The 16,020-nt window shown below is 41.0% G+C and overlaps 1 protein-coding gene across 14 annotated transcripts in view; it reads right to left on the bottom strand.

Annotated features, from left to right (window-relative positions):
* Positions 1-2,436: 2,436 nt before the first annotated feature.
* The window catches only part of KIAA1217 (KIAA1217 ortholog), an 887,028-nt gene continuing 873,444 nt past the window's right edge, over positions 2,437-16,020 (bottom strand). For 5 of the 14 annotated variants that reach the window (XM_051963016.1, XM_051963014.1, XM_051963018.1 and 2 more), the window contains 7 exons: positions 13,074-13,237; positions 11,872-12,033; positions 8,847-8,966; positions 6,140-6,217; positions 4,423-6,036; positions 3,826-3,948; positions 2,437-3,098 (listed from right to left, as the gene is read on the bottom strand). In XM_051963016.1, coding sequence (XP_051818976.1) covers positions 2,598-3,098; positions 3,826-3,948; positions 4,423-6,036; positions 6,140-6,217; positions 8,847-8,966; positions 11,872-12,033; positions 13,074-13,237 — 2,762 coding nt within the window. In that variant the 3' untranslated portion in view covers positions 2,437-2,597. Of the gene's footprint in view, positions 3,099-3,322; positions 3,949-4,422; positions 6,037-6,139; positions 6,218-8,846; positions 8,967-11,871; positions 12,034-13,073; positions 13,238-16,020 lie in introns of those variants that run through there. The other 9 variants (XM_051963020.1, XM_051963029.1, XM_051963023.1 and 6 more) reach the window with 7 other exon arrangements.

Below are 16,020 nucleotides of genomic sequence, written 5' to 3'. Positions count from 1 at the left end.
TGTTCATATTATAAATGTGCTCCAAAAGATAGAATCTTGAGTAGTTATTCCTCATTGGTGAGCCGGCTATTTTCTTTGTTAAATGTGGCTATTAAGGGAAACACTCTAGTAGCATGAAAAGGAGATTTCTGGAGTTAGGGGACCTTGGATTCAATCCTGCATCTGGTCTTGAATAACCTTGGTCAAGTGTTTCCTGGGGCTCCTTTTCCACATCTATAAAATGACTGGGTTGATCCAGACAACTAGCCTTTCTAACTCTAGAACTGTGACCCATGAACAGCTGATGGAGGGAATTTTTGTTTTGTTTTGAAATGCCTTGGAAAGAATTCTCAGCTTGGCTAAGAAAGACTAATGATTCTCCCTAATAGTTTAATCTACTCTTAGCTAGCAAACATTCTTTACCATCTTGGAGTTATGGAAGAGATGTTGGAAAAGAAATGTGATGAAGGAACCACCTGTATCTAAATAGAGACATCCTTTAAAAAGTCTGCTCCAGTTTTACTCAGAGCAATGATGATTATTATAAATTGGTGGAAGCGTAATATATATAATCTGTTTTGGTTGGATAATTTTAGAAGACTGAGCAAGAAAAGGAACATCCTAGAATGGTAATGAGTCTGGTTTCTTCTAAAACCATCCTAGAAGAAAAGTTGTGGGAATGGCAATGACCGTGGTTTCAAAATATTTAAGAATATTTTCCTCTGGCATGATATCATTGAAGCTAAAGATTTTTGGTGAAGGATACCCTTGATAAATAAATACTGGTGAGACCACCCTTGTAGATGATTCACATTCTCATTCCTTCTTTTACTATTTCCCTGAAATGAAAGCCTAGCAATAGTGTAATGTTCAGTTGCCACAGTCCCCTCTAGGCCAACAATAATTGTTCGTTTTTAAAATGGAGAACTCAAAGAAAAATCAACAATAAAGAAGTTTTATTATTATTATTTTTTTACTTCACTTCTACTGGAGGTCAAAAAAACAGTGACAATATTCCCTCAGGTAAATGAGATCGCGTGCCTTATATCCAGACTTAATTTTCATATGCAAATGCTGATCAGTAGACAGATAAAACTGGTTATTTCACAGACTCTCCACACAGAGGGCATAGAAGATATTAAAATACCACGCTTGCAATGAAGTCATAGGGAATTCATTATAAAATCATTCATGGAGAACTCGCAACTGGGGTCTTGCAAAAAAGCACTAATGTTATATGGATGTACCGTTGAGGGATGCTAATACCAACAGCCTTGACTATGTGAGAATATGTTTAAACTTGGAACTACCTTCAGTTATGTTTTTTTTATGATTGGGAAGAAGCAGTTAGAGTGATCAAATACAAAAATATAAGCATGCAGCCCTTTTTATTTAGTTTTGCAAAGTACTCTGCTGATAGTTCTGTATAATACATTATTGTGTTATACAAATACATTTATTTACAAAAAAAACACTCCAGTTGTGCAAATGAATTTTTTTTAAATTTATGGTTACCATTTTGCCCATTCCCTCTATATTTTCAAAGCATGCATAAAAATTAACTTTGGTGTGGGAAAACTACTCTATGTGTTCAGCCACATACAGTATTTTTTTTAATAGATCTCTCTCTCTATATGTATATATATGTACAAAAGTTTGTCAGTTTACAGAAAGTACAGAAGTGTACATTTTAAAATCCACAATGTAGTACAGTGTGGGTTACCAGGTCTCAGTTAAAATGAACTCAAAGAAGGGGTTAGATTTTGCAAAGAAAATAATCAGCAAATACCAAATGCTAAAACAAAGAAATCATTTTTTTCTTGGATTGGCAAATTATTATACATAACCCTAATGGCAGTGCAATAGGTGCATTTGATTGCCCCCTACACACAAAGCCTGGTATCTGTGTGGAAGCTTAAGAGTCCAACATACTTCTTTCAAATGTACATTACTATAGTATCAAAATGTTTTGGCAAAAAAGATTTTGAAAGGAACCATGAAATTCTGACAAAAATAGAAATCTGTAACAAAGCTAAATAACAGTAAAATAAAAGGAAATATTTTAGTATCAGATTTACAGTTTGTATAGTCACACTTGGGTATTTCTCTGTTCACTTCTAATTTTCATGATGAAAAATATTTGTGTACAAAACCACACACTAAAATTCTGAAGCCGTACATGTTTTCCAAGCTTGATACAGGGATTTTGCTTTTATTTTTGAAATGCATACACTGTCTCTCTCACACACGTGAACACACACACACACACACACTCTCTCTCTCTCTCTCTCTCTCTCTCTCTCTCTCTCTCTCTCTCTCTCTCTCTCTTTCTCTCTCTCTCTCTCTCTCCCCTCTGTATGTCTACCATATTCTTTTCCCTTAACACATGCTCACTGTACTTAACAGGTGCTGAATACAGACAATAAATGCTATTATGTAATTACAACAGCAACAAAGTTTAAAAAAAAACAGCTTTACTCGAGTCAGTTAGTTCAGTATTTAGTACATATGTAGCATCGAGCCCCAAACGGTACGACAGAACGCTAGCTTCTCCTGGGAAACAGCTGCCGCCCCTCGGAGGCTGCGGCGAGCTCGGGTGAGTTTGCACCAGTGAGCGCTCAGCCCGAGGAGGTCTCCTTGGCTGCGGGTGGGCTGGGCTTGCTCGGGTTCCCGTTCTGTGCCTTGTAGCTGGTGAAGCTAGGGGTATGGATTGTCCTGATGCTCTTGGCACCCTGATTCAGTGAAGTGGGAGAGGCGGGGGAAGGGGGAGAAGAGGAGGAAGAGGAAGGGGATGGCCGGCCATTTTGAGTCTGTGGTGAGAATGAGAGATGGTGACCTTTCCCTGGGTGAGTAGGGTTCTGAAATTTTAAGGAGCCGTTAGAGACAGAAGGGATTTGGGAAGAAGAATAAGCTGTGCGACCTGTGTGGGGGCTGAGAAGGTTAGAGGAAGGAATGGATGATTTAGTAGGGGGGTTAGCGGGGTTGGGAGCATCACCACTAGGAGCGGGCATAGAACTGCTTTTCCCAGAGCTGGGAGAAAAGGCCGGGATCTTAGAAGCAGGTAAGGAAGGGGAAGTAGCCTTCCAGTCCCCACCAGCTTTCTTAGCACTTCCATTAGCCTGCAAATAAAGATGGTGGGAGACAGTTGATCAGAAAGCTAGTAACACGATCAAATCAACAGGGCCTGGCAAACACAACCCTTCTCAGAACAAAAACCAACAGTTCAAGACCTGAGCTAAGGTTTGCAGTGTGGTGCTGGGCCTGCTGGGAACCCCAAAGTGCACAGAGAAGAGTGGCTCGGAGAGGAGGAGGAGGAGGAAGAGGAGCAGGAGCAGGAGGAGGAGAAGGAAGAGGAGGAGGAGGAGGAGGAGCAGAGGGAGAGAAGTCCCACCCGCCCCCCGCCCCTGACTACATTGGCCATGCTCCCGGAGTAGGACGTGAGGATGGAGGGGTCGGGATGGAAGGTTAATGCACGTCTAAGGCAATGAATTAAACAAGTTAGTACTGACGACTCGAAAAGGTGGCTGGGCAGCGGTGGATGGGTCTCCCCAGCTGCTCTGATGAACCCTTACATTCACCAAACAAAAAGTCAGCCAGTCTGGCACCTCAGGGTTAACAGCTGGAAGTCGGAGTTACAAAGTAAAAGATGGCGGTTGTTTTGATTACAAGCATGCACAAGCGTGGTGGAAGCTTCACAAGGAACGTGTCGCCATGCCCCCAGGTCCAGGACGTCTACTCAGACCGGATTTTACAGAGAGAACACGTTATTTGGTATGAGTTAAGTCAGTGCCTCGCATCTGAACAGCGTGAGCGTCCGTCCCAGGTCGGGGGTTAGGGTAAAACTACCTGTCGGTACTGGCGGGGGTCCTGCAGCTTGGGCTGTTTGCTGGGCTTCTCCGCGCCGGCCGGTCTGGTCTTGGAGCTCAGGGGCACCGGCATCCGGCTGGTCTGCGGGGGGCCGCCGGAGCCCTGCGGGAAGAAGCAGCGAGAGGGAGGAGGTGAGGGCCGGGAGCCAGTGCCCCTGGGACAGAAGCTGGAGGCAGAAGCCAGAGCCCTACATGCAGGAGGGACGGACGAGACAGACATCGGGGGCACACCACGGGGTTAATCTCGAGAATCAAACGAGAGGAAACTGCGCAACTACTGATCAAATCGAATTTAATGTGGTTATGAGAGCATTCGAGTCACACACCGAATCACGTCCCCGATCCTTGCACTGCCCGTCACCAGTCAGCAGCGGAGGAGAAAGAGTGGAATCAGTTAGCTGTTAGACACCTAACTGGGGGATTGGGAGGAGGCAGGAAAAGGGAGTCGTGGGCAACAGACAAAAACAAGCCACCTGAGAAGAAGCGAGTAAATCACAAGAGCCCTCTTGCCAGTGGTGATTACGGCAGAGTGAGAAAGCGGTCGCATCTTTCCACTTCTCATTGTGCACCAAGATACCTTACGTGAGGCCGCGGGGACCGGCGGAGGGGGCTCTAGGGGGGCAGGGGCTTCTTCCACCACTCCCGGGTTTCTGGGCGAGGACTCTTGCGCTACATGGGACGGACTCGTCACAGAGTCCCGATGGGCATCGGCCAGCGCTCGGGGGCTCATTTCGCTAATGGTGTTTTCCAGCTGTTTGATCGTCTGCTCGAGGCTGTCCAGGGTTTTGTAGGTATTCTTTCGGATCTCGTCAGTCCTAGAAGCTGGCTTTGAAATCTCTAGGCTGAGTTGCTCTTGTTTTCGACCTGTAGTTTTAGGAGTTTCTTCAGCTAAAGACCTTGAGATTTCAAACCTCTTAGCTTCTTTGTGTTGTTTTAAAGTCCCATCCTCCTCTTCTTCCTCATAAACCACCACCTGCAAGGTCTTCTTCCCTGTCTTGGTTCCTGTCCGGATGGCCTGAGTTAGAGCAGCCAGCTGTTTTTTAGGAAATTTGAATTTAAACTTTTTCTTAGGACTTTCAAATTGGTCCTCCGTAAGGTCAGCCTTTTCATCAGAATTTGGAGAATACGCCAGGTCATCCTGGTTCAGCTCTGTCTTGCTCGATTCCAGGCCTCTTTGTATTCGGGTTTCTGCCAAATGTGCCGAGGCCCCAATTAGACCCTTGGGCTGCTCTCCGGGTCTTAGAGCAATCAACTGATTTGAATGGAAGCTATTGGCAAACACTTGGGAAGTGGTCCTGGGTTCTTCATTTTCTTCTTCCTCCTCCTCAATCTTTTCTTCGGTCATCATCCGTTCCAATTCCTCATCACATTCCTCAAATATAGTTGAGAGCCTTTTATATGCAGATCGAATATCCATGGGCTCGTCAAAAATGATGATGACGGGTTTCTTATCCAAACAAACCACGGGCTCTTCACTTTCTATACCTTCTTGTTGGGAGATCCCTTCTTTTCTGGCATCAATATTAACTGTTTGTATATCTCCTCCCTTTCTGCTTACAATGTCATGAACCTCTCCGCTGGACAGCACCTGGACGGCTGTTTTAGTAATCATAAAAGCTATGTTATCAGTGGAAGAATTGTCTTCCGTTGGAGAACTTGCCATTGCTTCTCCATCCTCACCAAAGCTCTCATTGGTGTTTTTAGCTCCCTTCGATCTTAGGACAACCTGGCCGTAGTCAAACATGTGTGCTTCTTGATCAGGAGTTGACTTGGAGGCTCCGGCAAGATTATTACCGCGCATTTGGACTGTATCAGTATTTGTTGCTAGGTTGGATTTATCCAGATTTTCAAGCTCTTGTTGACTGATCTCTTTTAATTTTCCATAACTCACCTTCTGATTCGCAGTTTTAACCACAGTATATTGCAGCCCTAAAACTTGAGGCCCTTTGTTTGCTTCGCTTTCTGATAAGCCAATTCCAGAGAGACCTGGGCAGAGAGACACATTTTTCTGAGAATAGTCTCTAGTGTCTCTCGGCACACTCCTACTGGGGATGGCATTTTCCTTCATTAAGTCTCCATTTTTACTTTCTGAGGGCCCTGATTCATCAGATACATTATTTTCAGCTTTTCTTTCCCTCCTGTCCTCAGGAGGGTCACTAGTTTTTAGAATCCCTGTAGTAACGTCGCACACCTGAGAAGGAGCGGGGAACACACATATTAATCAGAAATGGATTTGTCAAAGGAAAACAATTATTCTGCACATGTCAAATGAAGCATAAATCATGTAAACTCACCATACGGGATTCCATTTGGGGGCCATTTTCATGTGCAACATCAGATTTCCGTATGTCTTCTTGGAAAAATTCCAAATTCTGGTAGAACAGTGTAGGACAGGTTATTCTATAAAACTACATCTCCCCACCCCGCTTTCCCTCCAAAACACAGACTAAGTTAGAATATTCCTTTAACAATATATCCAAACCATGCTGGCCAAGCACACTTAACACACCAGTAGAGAAGCCTAGAGTTACATCATTACCTGCAATTATTTTGTTTTCCACCTTCCAAAAATGCCCCCTTTTGCACAAGAAGAAACCCTCAATGAGCAAAATATTTCACGTATTTCAAATTGTGCAAGAGGAACCAGAGAAAGATGAGGCTACCACACTCAAAGGACCAAACAAACTGCTAGCCAGGTCTGGCTGTTGCCTTGGCAGAATCTAGAAACCACGAGGCAGTATAACGTGGTAGGAAAGGGCACTGAACTGGAAGTCAGGAGCTTAAGGTTTTGGTCCTGAGCAGGCCGCTAACTCCTCCTGGGACAAATTCTCTAGGGTCCCTTTTTGCATTAACAAAGACTCTGAGGAAATCAGACTTGTCCCACTTCTTTTCATGGGGGGATTCCCTGTGATAGAATTCATGCATTGAATGGGGAAGAAGTTTTGAGGTTAAGAAAATAAACTCAGCTCTTCAGCAATTAAGCAATGCGATTTGGAACTGATAGTTATCGTTATTTAAGGGGTAATTTCTGCACGACTAACAGATGAGGTGTATGGGTTCAAAATAAAAAGAGAAAGCTAATACTATCACAAGGTAAAGTGGAAAATAAAGACAGATGCAGTTCTATAAAATCTATGGGACATATCATGCCCTAGATTAAATGGTGTATTTCCTTTATATTCCAGAAAGTTGGGTGGAGAAATCTTTCTCAGCAGGCTAGATAGATACCATACCTTAAAGCTAACATTGAAAGGATAGCCCCCATTCTATTAAGCACGGCTTATTTGCATTACATTGTTATGCAGGCAGAAGCCCTGGTTTTAACATATTGCAGCAGAAGCCCTGGTTTTAACATATTGCAGCAGAAGCCCAGAGACGATGATCCTACTTAGCTGGTGTTATTGACAGTCTTGCTGAAGGTATCCATAAAGAAAAGACATGGTAATGGGATGGAGGGGAAAAAAGCACAATCATTGATTTGTAGTCAGGATATTTTACATGAACACACGTGTCATTGCAGATTGAAAGGCAACAGTAAAATCCCGAGTGACCTAGATTAATGAAGGGAGAGATGATTCCAGGACAGGGAAATGACACATAAACAGAAGCTGCAGCTCAGATACAGGGTTAATCACATGGAAACATTATAGGAAATGGATGGATAATGTATTGGCTTTGGGTGCAAGTGACCAAAAAATTCAATCACTTTGAAGGCATCAATAATACTGCAATATAATTCGTATCCTCTGAAATCCCATGTAGCCTACTAATTTAAAAATCAGACTGACAGGACCCATGACATAAACAATATCATATCATATACTAACACTTTGGCTTTAAGAATAGAGAGACTTTTAAATTCACATGCATTCCAATGGAATTTAAGATCCCTAGGTTCAGGACCTGGAACATAGTAGGTACTTAATAAACACTTATTAATTAATTGATACAGACAGCAGTTTTCATTACATGATAGATAGCCAGAGTTCTCACATGGCTATCATTTCAAAACAAACAAACAAACAAAAAAACCCCAAAACAACTGGATGCAACCAAATGTACTTAACATTAAAACGAGATTGACTCTAACTTTCAGTGATATAAAAGTAAATTCCAGGTCTTATCTTTCCTCAGGATTTCGATAGGAACATCAAGTATTGCTATTCTATGGGTATGTAGAAGTCCCTGTTAAGAAAGACATGTAGGTTGGAGTGTTAGAAAAGCAGTCTCTCCTCTGGGTTCACATGTTCTTGTATGTATGTGCTTGTGTACTGTTCGGAACTCAATAGAATGATTTAGTCCATTTTACTGCCAGTTGCCATTATAAAAGTATCTGAACCAGTTGATAGGGGTTAGTGTCTTTGTTCATTCTTCCTGTCTATCTGTACTGTTCTACTCTGAATAGGATATCTTTAATATATTTTATTGCAAGTTCTTTTACCAAAAATGGATCAGAACCAGTTTATATAGAGCTAGTGTCTTTGCTCCTTTTGTTTATATATGTGTACTGTTTTGGTCTGAATAGGATATCTTTAGTCCATTTTATTGCAAGTTTCTTTACAAAACAATGGATGGGTTTATATGGAGCTAACGTTGTTGTTCTCTCTAGCCATGTGTACTGTTTTATTCTAAATAGGATGTCTTTAATACATTTTATTGCAAGTTCCTTTACCAAAAAATGGATCAGAACCAGGTTATATGGGGCTTGTGTCTTTGTTCATCCTGCCTACAAGTCTAACTTTGGAACAGAGACTCATTTTGAGTTGGGGCTCTTTCCTTTTGGTGCACAAAGTATCAAACACGCTGTACGTTAACTTGGCTTTGCTCCCCATGGTAACCTCAGCCAGCTTTCTTTAAGATAAAGCTAAATCATTTCTTGAACTGAGGAACACAGAGAAGGTAGAAGACACAAAATGACAAACGGGGGAGACCCGGGTTAGTGTCAGAGCAAGGAAAAAGGAGGACATGTTAAGGCCACGTGGCAGAGGCTGGCCATTTTACCTTCCTTTCCTTGGGTTGTGTAACGGCACCAGGCCTAGTGTCTTTAACTTGACTGTCAGTTCGGGCCTGCTCAACAGGACAGTTTGAATTTACATCCATAAAGGAACACTTCTGGAATGCCTAAAGAATTAAAACACTGCAAGTTAACATGCATCCACTCATGACCGATCGGGAAAGCCGGAGCAAATAAAGACGATCCAGAAGGCTTGGGGGTTCTAAGTCCTGGAGCGGGCACACAGGCTCAGAGCCAGCTGAAAGTCTCATGTGAAATCTAAGGTTGAAGACTAGCTCTGAATTAACTAAATGTGCTCAGTAATGTTTGGGAAAGAAAGACGCATCGGAGAAATGACCAGGTATGGATTTCCCTGGTGGGTTATGCAAATGAACAAATAAATTTTACATACAATCTATAAAAGTACAAATAAAATATACCAATTGGAAAGAAGGGGAAAAAAAAAACATCTCTTCTTCACATCAGGAGAGCCTGCTGCAGGAAAAGTGAGTAGGACATGTGCACTGAATTGATTTTCACATAGAGTTTTCTCATAGAACCACAGAACAGAAAAACTGGACCTTAGAGAGACTCATCTGAGAAACCTCAGATTTTATAGATGGTGAAACTAAGGCATGGAGTTGGAGAATTAAAAGCCTACGAACCAGTCACCCACATTTCACTTCTCTCTGTGGAAATTAGCATCTCCCCAAATATTAAATTTCATGAGTCTTGAGATGAAAGACTATTCTTTCCCAACCAAAATTCTGTTTGTTAATGTATATTGAATGCAATAACAAATATTGAAGAAAGGAACCAAAGTTCCTTTTGGATTGGACAATACCGTCAGCTACTGGATGTGGATGATAGTCCAGCATCTGGAGCCTAGTTTCATCTCTGGGACATAATTTGTCAGAGAAGCTATTTTGGCTCTTCTGAAAATAGGATGACCAGACACGTCACAGAACAATGGGGGCAAATCTATATTTCTAGCTCTTACATCCTAGATGAATACTTAGTCTGAAAACTGAAAAAAACAACAACAAAATGGCCCTTAACGTCAAACGGTTGGCTGGGGGAAGATAACATATACATATACATATATATGTATGTACATATACAGATAATTAAGAACAAAATATGGACAAAGAAAGAGTAAATTTCTGAGTACAAGGTAATAAGCAATTTTGGAAACCAGATGAGACTTGCAGTAGGAGGTGGCATTGGGCTTAGCACTGCAGGAAGCCAGGTAGGGGTTCTACAAAAAAGGAAGTGTATTCCAGGTATAAGTAACAGCCTATTCAAGAAAAAGGAAGTGGAAGGTGATATGTTGCAGATGGAGAACAATTTCATTTTGGTGGAATGTAATATATGTGAAGGAAAAGGATACAACATAAAACTGGAAAAGTAAATTGCGTCAGGCAGTGAAGGACTTTAAAAGCCAAACAGAGGAATTTGTATTTTAAGAGACAAGAGGGAGTCACGGAGTTTCTTGAGTTGAGGAGAGGCAGGGACCTTGTTAGTTTTATTTTAAATCATGAGCTTCATAAATCTGAGGACTTAGAATTAAGCTCATTAGCTCTTTTAAAAACCTGGAGGAATCAGATGGGCAGACAGGCTTGTATTCTGGCTTCCTACCTTTAGGTGAGGATCTCACCTGGTTTAGGTATCAGCACCTTATCTGGATCATAAAAGGAATTTGGTAGATCTCCTTCTTGGAGGCGAGGCTCTCAAGGAACCCCCCAAGAGACAAAGCAGATGATAATGACCCAAATGGCCTTGCTTTTAGCTAAGTCTGAACAGCCAGTTTTAGCCAACTCTTGTTACTATAGCAACCAGGTTATGGTCATTGCAGTAAAAAGGAATAGGTGATTTAAGTCTCACATAGCCTGGTAAAAAGGCACATGTTCAAAGGAGAATCTTCAAAACCATTCGTGGGATGGGGATATGGCAAAGTTTCCTTAGAACACAGAGCTAGCTTTTGGGCAAAACTATCCTAATGAAACATAAAGAGAATCGATGAACTAATGAATGCCTGATGGGGGAACTAAGTCAATAGTAAATAAACCCTAGGGATTTGTTGGGGTTAGATGACTTAATCAGGGTCAGGTCATGTAGCCAGTGGAAGGGATGAGATCTAAACCCAACTCCTTCTCACTCTATGCTCTCACTGTCTCTGTATTCCATGTCATTAGTCAAAAGAATGTTCTGTGTAGTATCTTCTCTCCATGACTGTCAATGAATGAGCCTAAACACCATGAAAGTTCACATCACTCATGTGAATATGAAACTGGCATAGGATTTGGTGTCCCATCTCTGTAGCTCATGATTTAGTTTCTTTTGATTCTCTATAGAAATTGAAAATCAATCAGGAAAGTAAAATTTATACAGTCAGGTTAAGGCAATGTATCCCAAACAGGGTTGGTCATGACACTCAACCCAATCCTTCAACTTTTCAGAAAATTTGAAAGGGGAAAAAGATTGCCTTTGAGAAGGTGCTCAGGATTAATAGGTGACCAAGTCTATGTTTAACAGACCACATGCTTACAGATCAGCAATTCCAACTACTGTGCTCAAAAAATTGAAACCCTATGAGAATGAGAACCAATTTTGGATACACTAAGTAAACAGACTATCTTTTGTTGATACCATCATATTTGAATAAGCAGATCTAAGCACATAAGATGGGTAGTATTTTATACCAGTTATTTTCTGAGAGAGAAAGAGAGAGAGAAAGAGAGAGAGAGAAAGAGAGAGAGAGAAAGAGAGAAAGAGAGAGTTGCTTCTATATCTGGTACATGAAATATACATTCCTTGTACATGTCTTAAGAAACTCTGATAGTCAAGTTCTATGATCCTTAGGATGCAGAATCCCAAGGCCAGTAGACACAGATGAAGCTCTTCTGCATACTGACCAGTGCCTTCAAAAGCCCCTTTTGTCTAAATAAATTCATTTACTTGAAACCTAGATTCTGGAAATAGCCAGGGGGAATTTCCCCAGCAGGCCATTTCAGCATCATCCTGACCCCATACCTGTAATTCAGCCATTATTCTATCTCCTTCTTCTTCTTCCTCATCCTTTGAGGAGGAAACTGCCACTGGTGGTGGGGGTTGTGACCGGGCTGAACCTTGCTCCTCTTGTGGGCCTTTTGCGGCTTTGGCTGGTAGCGTTGGTCCAGCATCTTCGCTGCTTTCCTACAAGGCAATGACAGCACCCTCAGTGATTAAAAAGGATGCCCAACTGCTGACAAATCAGAAAACTAATGTATATGAGCTGAAACAATCCCTCTGCACAATATGTCTGTTTTCTGGCCTCAAATCCAGTGGGTACAGTTAGTCAGTCTACTTGAAATTAAACTGAGATTTTTTTCAGGTACCATCACTTTGATTAATAAAAGGCATCATAATTACAGTTTAAAGTTTTCAGTGTTTAGTACATTGGCCCTTTGGGGATGTTCTTTTATATTTAATATGAAGGATGAGCAGGGTGACTTTGAATAACATAAGAGGTGAAAGACCTCTTGACTGATCTCGGTCATCTGGGAAAGATGTGCTTTTTTCATTTTCATATGATGCCCTGACCTGGAAGTAGTTCGTGATTTGCATTTTACATTGTTATACTCAAAAGTCAAATAAGAGTAAACCTTATGATTACAGGACTACTCAGACGATGGAGAATGTACTTCTCAAACTGTAGTGTTTCTCAGCAGTCTTCTTTAGTTCCCTCTTCATTTCTTTTCTTGTTTTAAAAATGGTCTAGGTCAGGAGCTCTTAACCTTTTTCAGTGTCATGCTTTCTCTCCTACTGTCTACCCCTCCCATCCCTTTGTCAGTGTGATGAAACCTGTGGACTCCTTTCTAGAATAATGCCTTTAAATGCATAAAATAGGTAGAATTATAAAAGAAACCAATTCTATTGAAACAAATGTAACACTTTTGGACATGGCTATGTGAGAATTTGTTTTGCAGCACTATCCATATTTATGATGAGTTTTCTTTTTCTTTTTAAAAATTATTCCATGATAGATGTGTGGGATAAAAGAAGTGGCAGGGAGAAGAATAAATGCTTATGTTTTAAAAATTTTTTTCCTATTCAAGTTCATGAACTTTGAATTTATTCAAATCTATTCAAAAACCCTAGGTTCTGTAGACCATAAAGTTATGTGTCTTAAACTAAAACAAATCTTATCTGAAGATCTCTTTGCTATCAGAATGCGAGAGTTTAAATTATCCAACCTTAGTGGACATGTTCTCTTTCCTGATGGTGTAGACCACATCTCCAGATCGTGTGGTGGTCAGCCCAGATCCTGGAAGGTAGCTTCTGCGTGGAGGAGGTGGCGGTGGCGGTGGAGACTTCCCTCCCATCTTCTCTGAATCCTGTTCCGAATTTGGAGATTCTTCTGGAAGAGTGCATTGTTGTACATGATGACTCTCACAAGAATGTCTAAAAAAGGACCGTCCTTCCCACAACTTAATCTTAGGCATGATTTTAGGCTTCATAAAAACTTCTCCATCATTTTGAAACCAATTTCTTGCTTTTTAGCAGAGCACTGAGTTCTGTCGATGAGCTCATACTAAAGTTAGAATATTTTCTCTGGTTTTTGAAGCCTTCCTTCTCTTTTTAAAATGACTAACCTTTGGCTCCAGTAGAAGGTTTTTAAGGAAGCTAAATGAGATGTAAAGTATTTTTCATCTTTCATTTGGACCAACCAAAACAATAGGGTTCAAAGAAAGGGAGTGAGAACCAGAACAAGGAGAGCAGAAGTAGAGATTTGGGGACTAGGAGAAAAAAGAGAGATGGAGGCCATGAGGTATATAGTGCATAGGGCACCACAGCAAGTCTCAGAGAAGGTGCTTCAGATGCTTTTTGGTTGCAGAACTCTGGGCAAGAGCCTTAATCATTGTGCCTTGGTTTTTTCATCTGCAGACTAAGGGTTGAGTGTGTCCTCTAAGGACCCTTCCAGTTTTCACAATCTAAGACTTATGAATACTGCTTTAGGTTAGTAGCTAGAAGGAGGACACCACTGGACTGGGAAATTTGAGGGTCGTAGAATTTGTACTTGCAGCAGCCAGAGCATGGGGACCTCTCATTTACACATTGAGCAATCTCTAGCAACTAGAAAGTGCACATCGGCATTTCAGAAGCCAAATATGCTTATAGTATGTTTGATAAATTATCAACCCCCTCTTCCATTAGAGTGGATGTGGATGTTCTAATCCTATCTTTACCCCGAGCTGTCTTCAGGCCTTTTTGGAGATGTTTTGACTTCCTGAAGGTAGGTATTCTCCCCTGAGAAACCAGGCCATGACACCCACCCCCTCAGGACTGCTCAGAGGGGTCACTGTGAAAAATGAGAACTGGGTGATTATTCCAAGCTACATGCCATTGATTATTGTGTTTCATAGCCAATTACTCATTTTCACATATGGAGTAGTTATTAGAACTATGTTATGGTTTTCTCTTCTTACAATGAGAGGGACTTGAAGAGCTGATCACTAGAATCCTATCAAAGTCTCAGTCCTACATTTCTATGGCCCATTCCAGGCCAGGGTCTTTCCTTCTTTATCTCCATTTTGTGTAAGGTGACTTTAGGTGTACGTGGCAAAAGGAGCTATATAGCAGGAAATAACCTGAGGAGGGGGAACAAGGTGTGCAAAGGAGGAAAACAGAAAGGCAGTAGTGAAAGATTGTTCACAATGATTTTGTTAGTGAGTAGCCTGTACTGTGACGGGGTAAAGACAAAGAAAGCTGGGTATGAGATGATGTAATGAGATGGTATATAAGAAGGAATGTAACTGTGAGACAGACAGACGCCATTATAGAAAATGTAGAGAGCTTAATAAATGCTTGCTGTACAACATCTGGTGTCCCAGGTGTTCTGTGAGGGAAGAACACAACTCTAGAGAGCTGTACCAAATACGTCTGAAGACCGGGAAAAGGTAGGAGTCTAGTTGAGACCCTCTAGATGAGTAGAGGGACCCTTACAATTTTGTGCCATCTGTCTTGAGTCCAGGTACCCTTTGATGAATACATTTTGGTAACATCATTTGTTTGAGTTCAGTGCACTGAGGCAGATGTCCCCCAACTCTCTGCCGCTGAGCAGTAAGGAGATATTAAAAATTTTAGTGCATATTTAAGCTCTAATAACTTAAGCTCTATAAATGCTAAAACTTACAAAGAACAATCTCTGAAAGGTTAAGTTATTTAAATATGGATATTTCTCATAAAAATGTAACAGCATTTTCTTCAGTTATACATACATCAAGTTGATGTTGTTTTCATTTCAGTCATGTATGACTCTTTGTGACCCCATTTGGGTGTTCTTGGCAAAGATACTGAGTTTTGACATTTCCTTCTCCAGCTCATTTCACAGGTGAGAAAACTGAGTCAAATAAGGTTAAGAGACTTGCCCAGGATCACACTGCTAGTTAGTGTCTGAGGCCAGATTTGAACTCAAAAACATGAGTCCTCCTGCTGCCAGAGCTCTATGCACTAGGCTGCCTCACTGTCCCTAAGTAAAGATGAGTCATTCTACAGGAGCCAGCCAATCAATTTTAGAGGCTTGTAAAGAACTCTCAGCAGGTGTGATCAGTGACTGAAAGACTTGCTTTATAATCTTAGCTTTCAGCTCAGCCAGAGAATGAGATTTCAGTGCACACACAACAATTTTGATGTGACCTTCCCAAAAGTCAACTGCAGACAGATAAGTAATGGAGCAAAAGGACCTCCTCTACTGAGCCACTGGTCTGAGAAGGCATCATCCAGAACAGTTACATACCTAATGCAAAACTACAGGGTGTCCTATCTTAACATTTTAAAATTAAGAACCTATCATTCACAATTCACAAATTCAGTAAGTATAAAAGAAAGTCTAATAATGAACATTCTGAATGCTGTCTTCTGTGTCTAGCATTTATATTTCTGAAGCTATTAAAGTTTAAGACTGCACAAAAATACTGAAACACAAATTTTACACTGATATTGTCAAGTCTCTAAAAAATTCTGTTTCTCTTTATTTACTCCTGATATTCTTTTTAAAAAAATATTTTGTTTTTTCCCAGTTCATGTAAAGACAATTTTTAGTATTCATTAAAATTATTTTTTGAAATTCCAATTTTCTCTCTTCCTCCATTTCTTGTTCCCTCTCTAATACAGCATATTCAATCATGCAAAACACATTCT

The sequence above is a fragment of the Antechinus flavipes genome, chromosome 5 (genome assembly GCF_016432865.1).
Source record: "Antechinus flavipes isolate AdamAnt ecotype Samford, QLD, Australia chromosome 5, AdamAnt_v2, whole genome shotgun sequence".
NCBI lineage: Eukaryota > Metazoa > Chordata > Mammalia > Dasyuromorphia > Dasyuridae > Antechinus > Antechinus flavipes.
The sequence above is the reverse complement of the archived record's forward strand: the minus strand, read 5'-3'. Positions and strand labels throughout refer to the sequence as shown.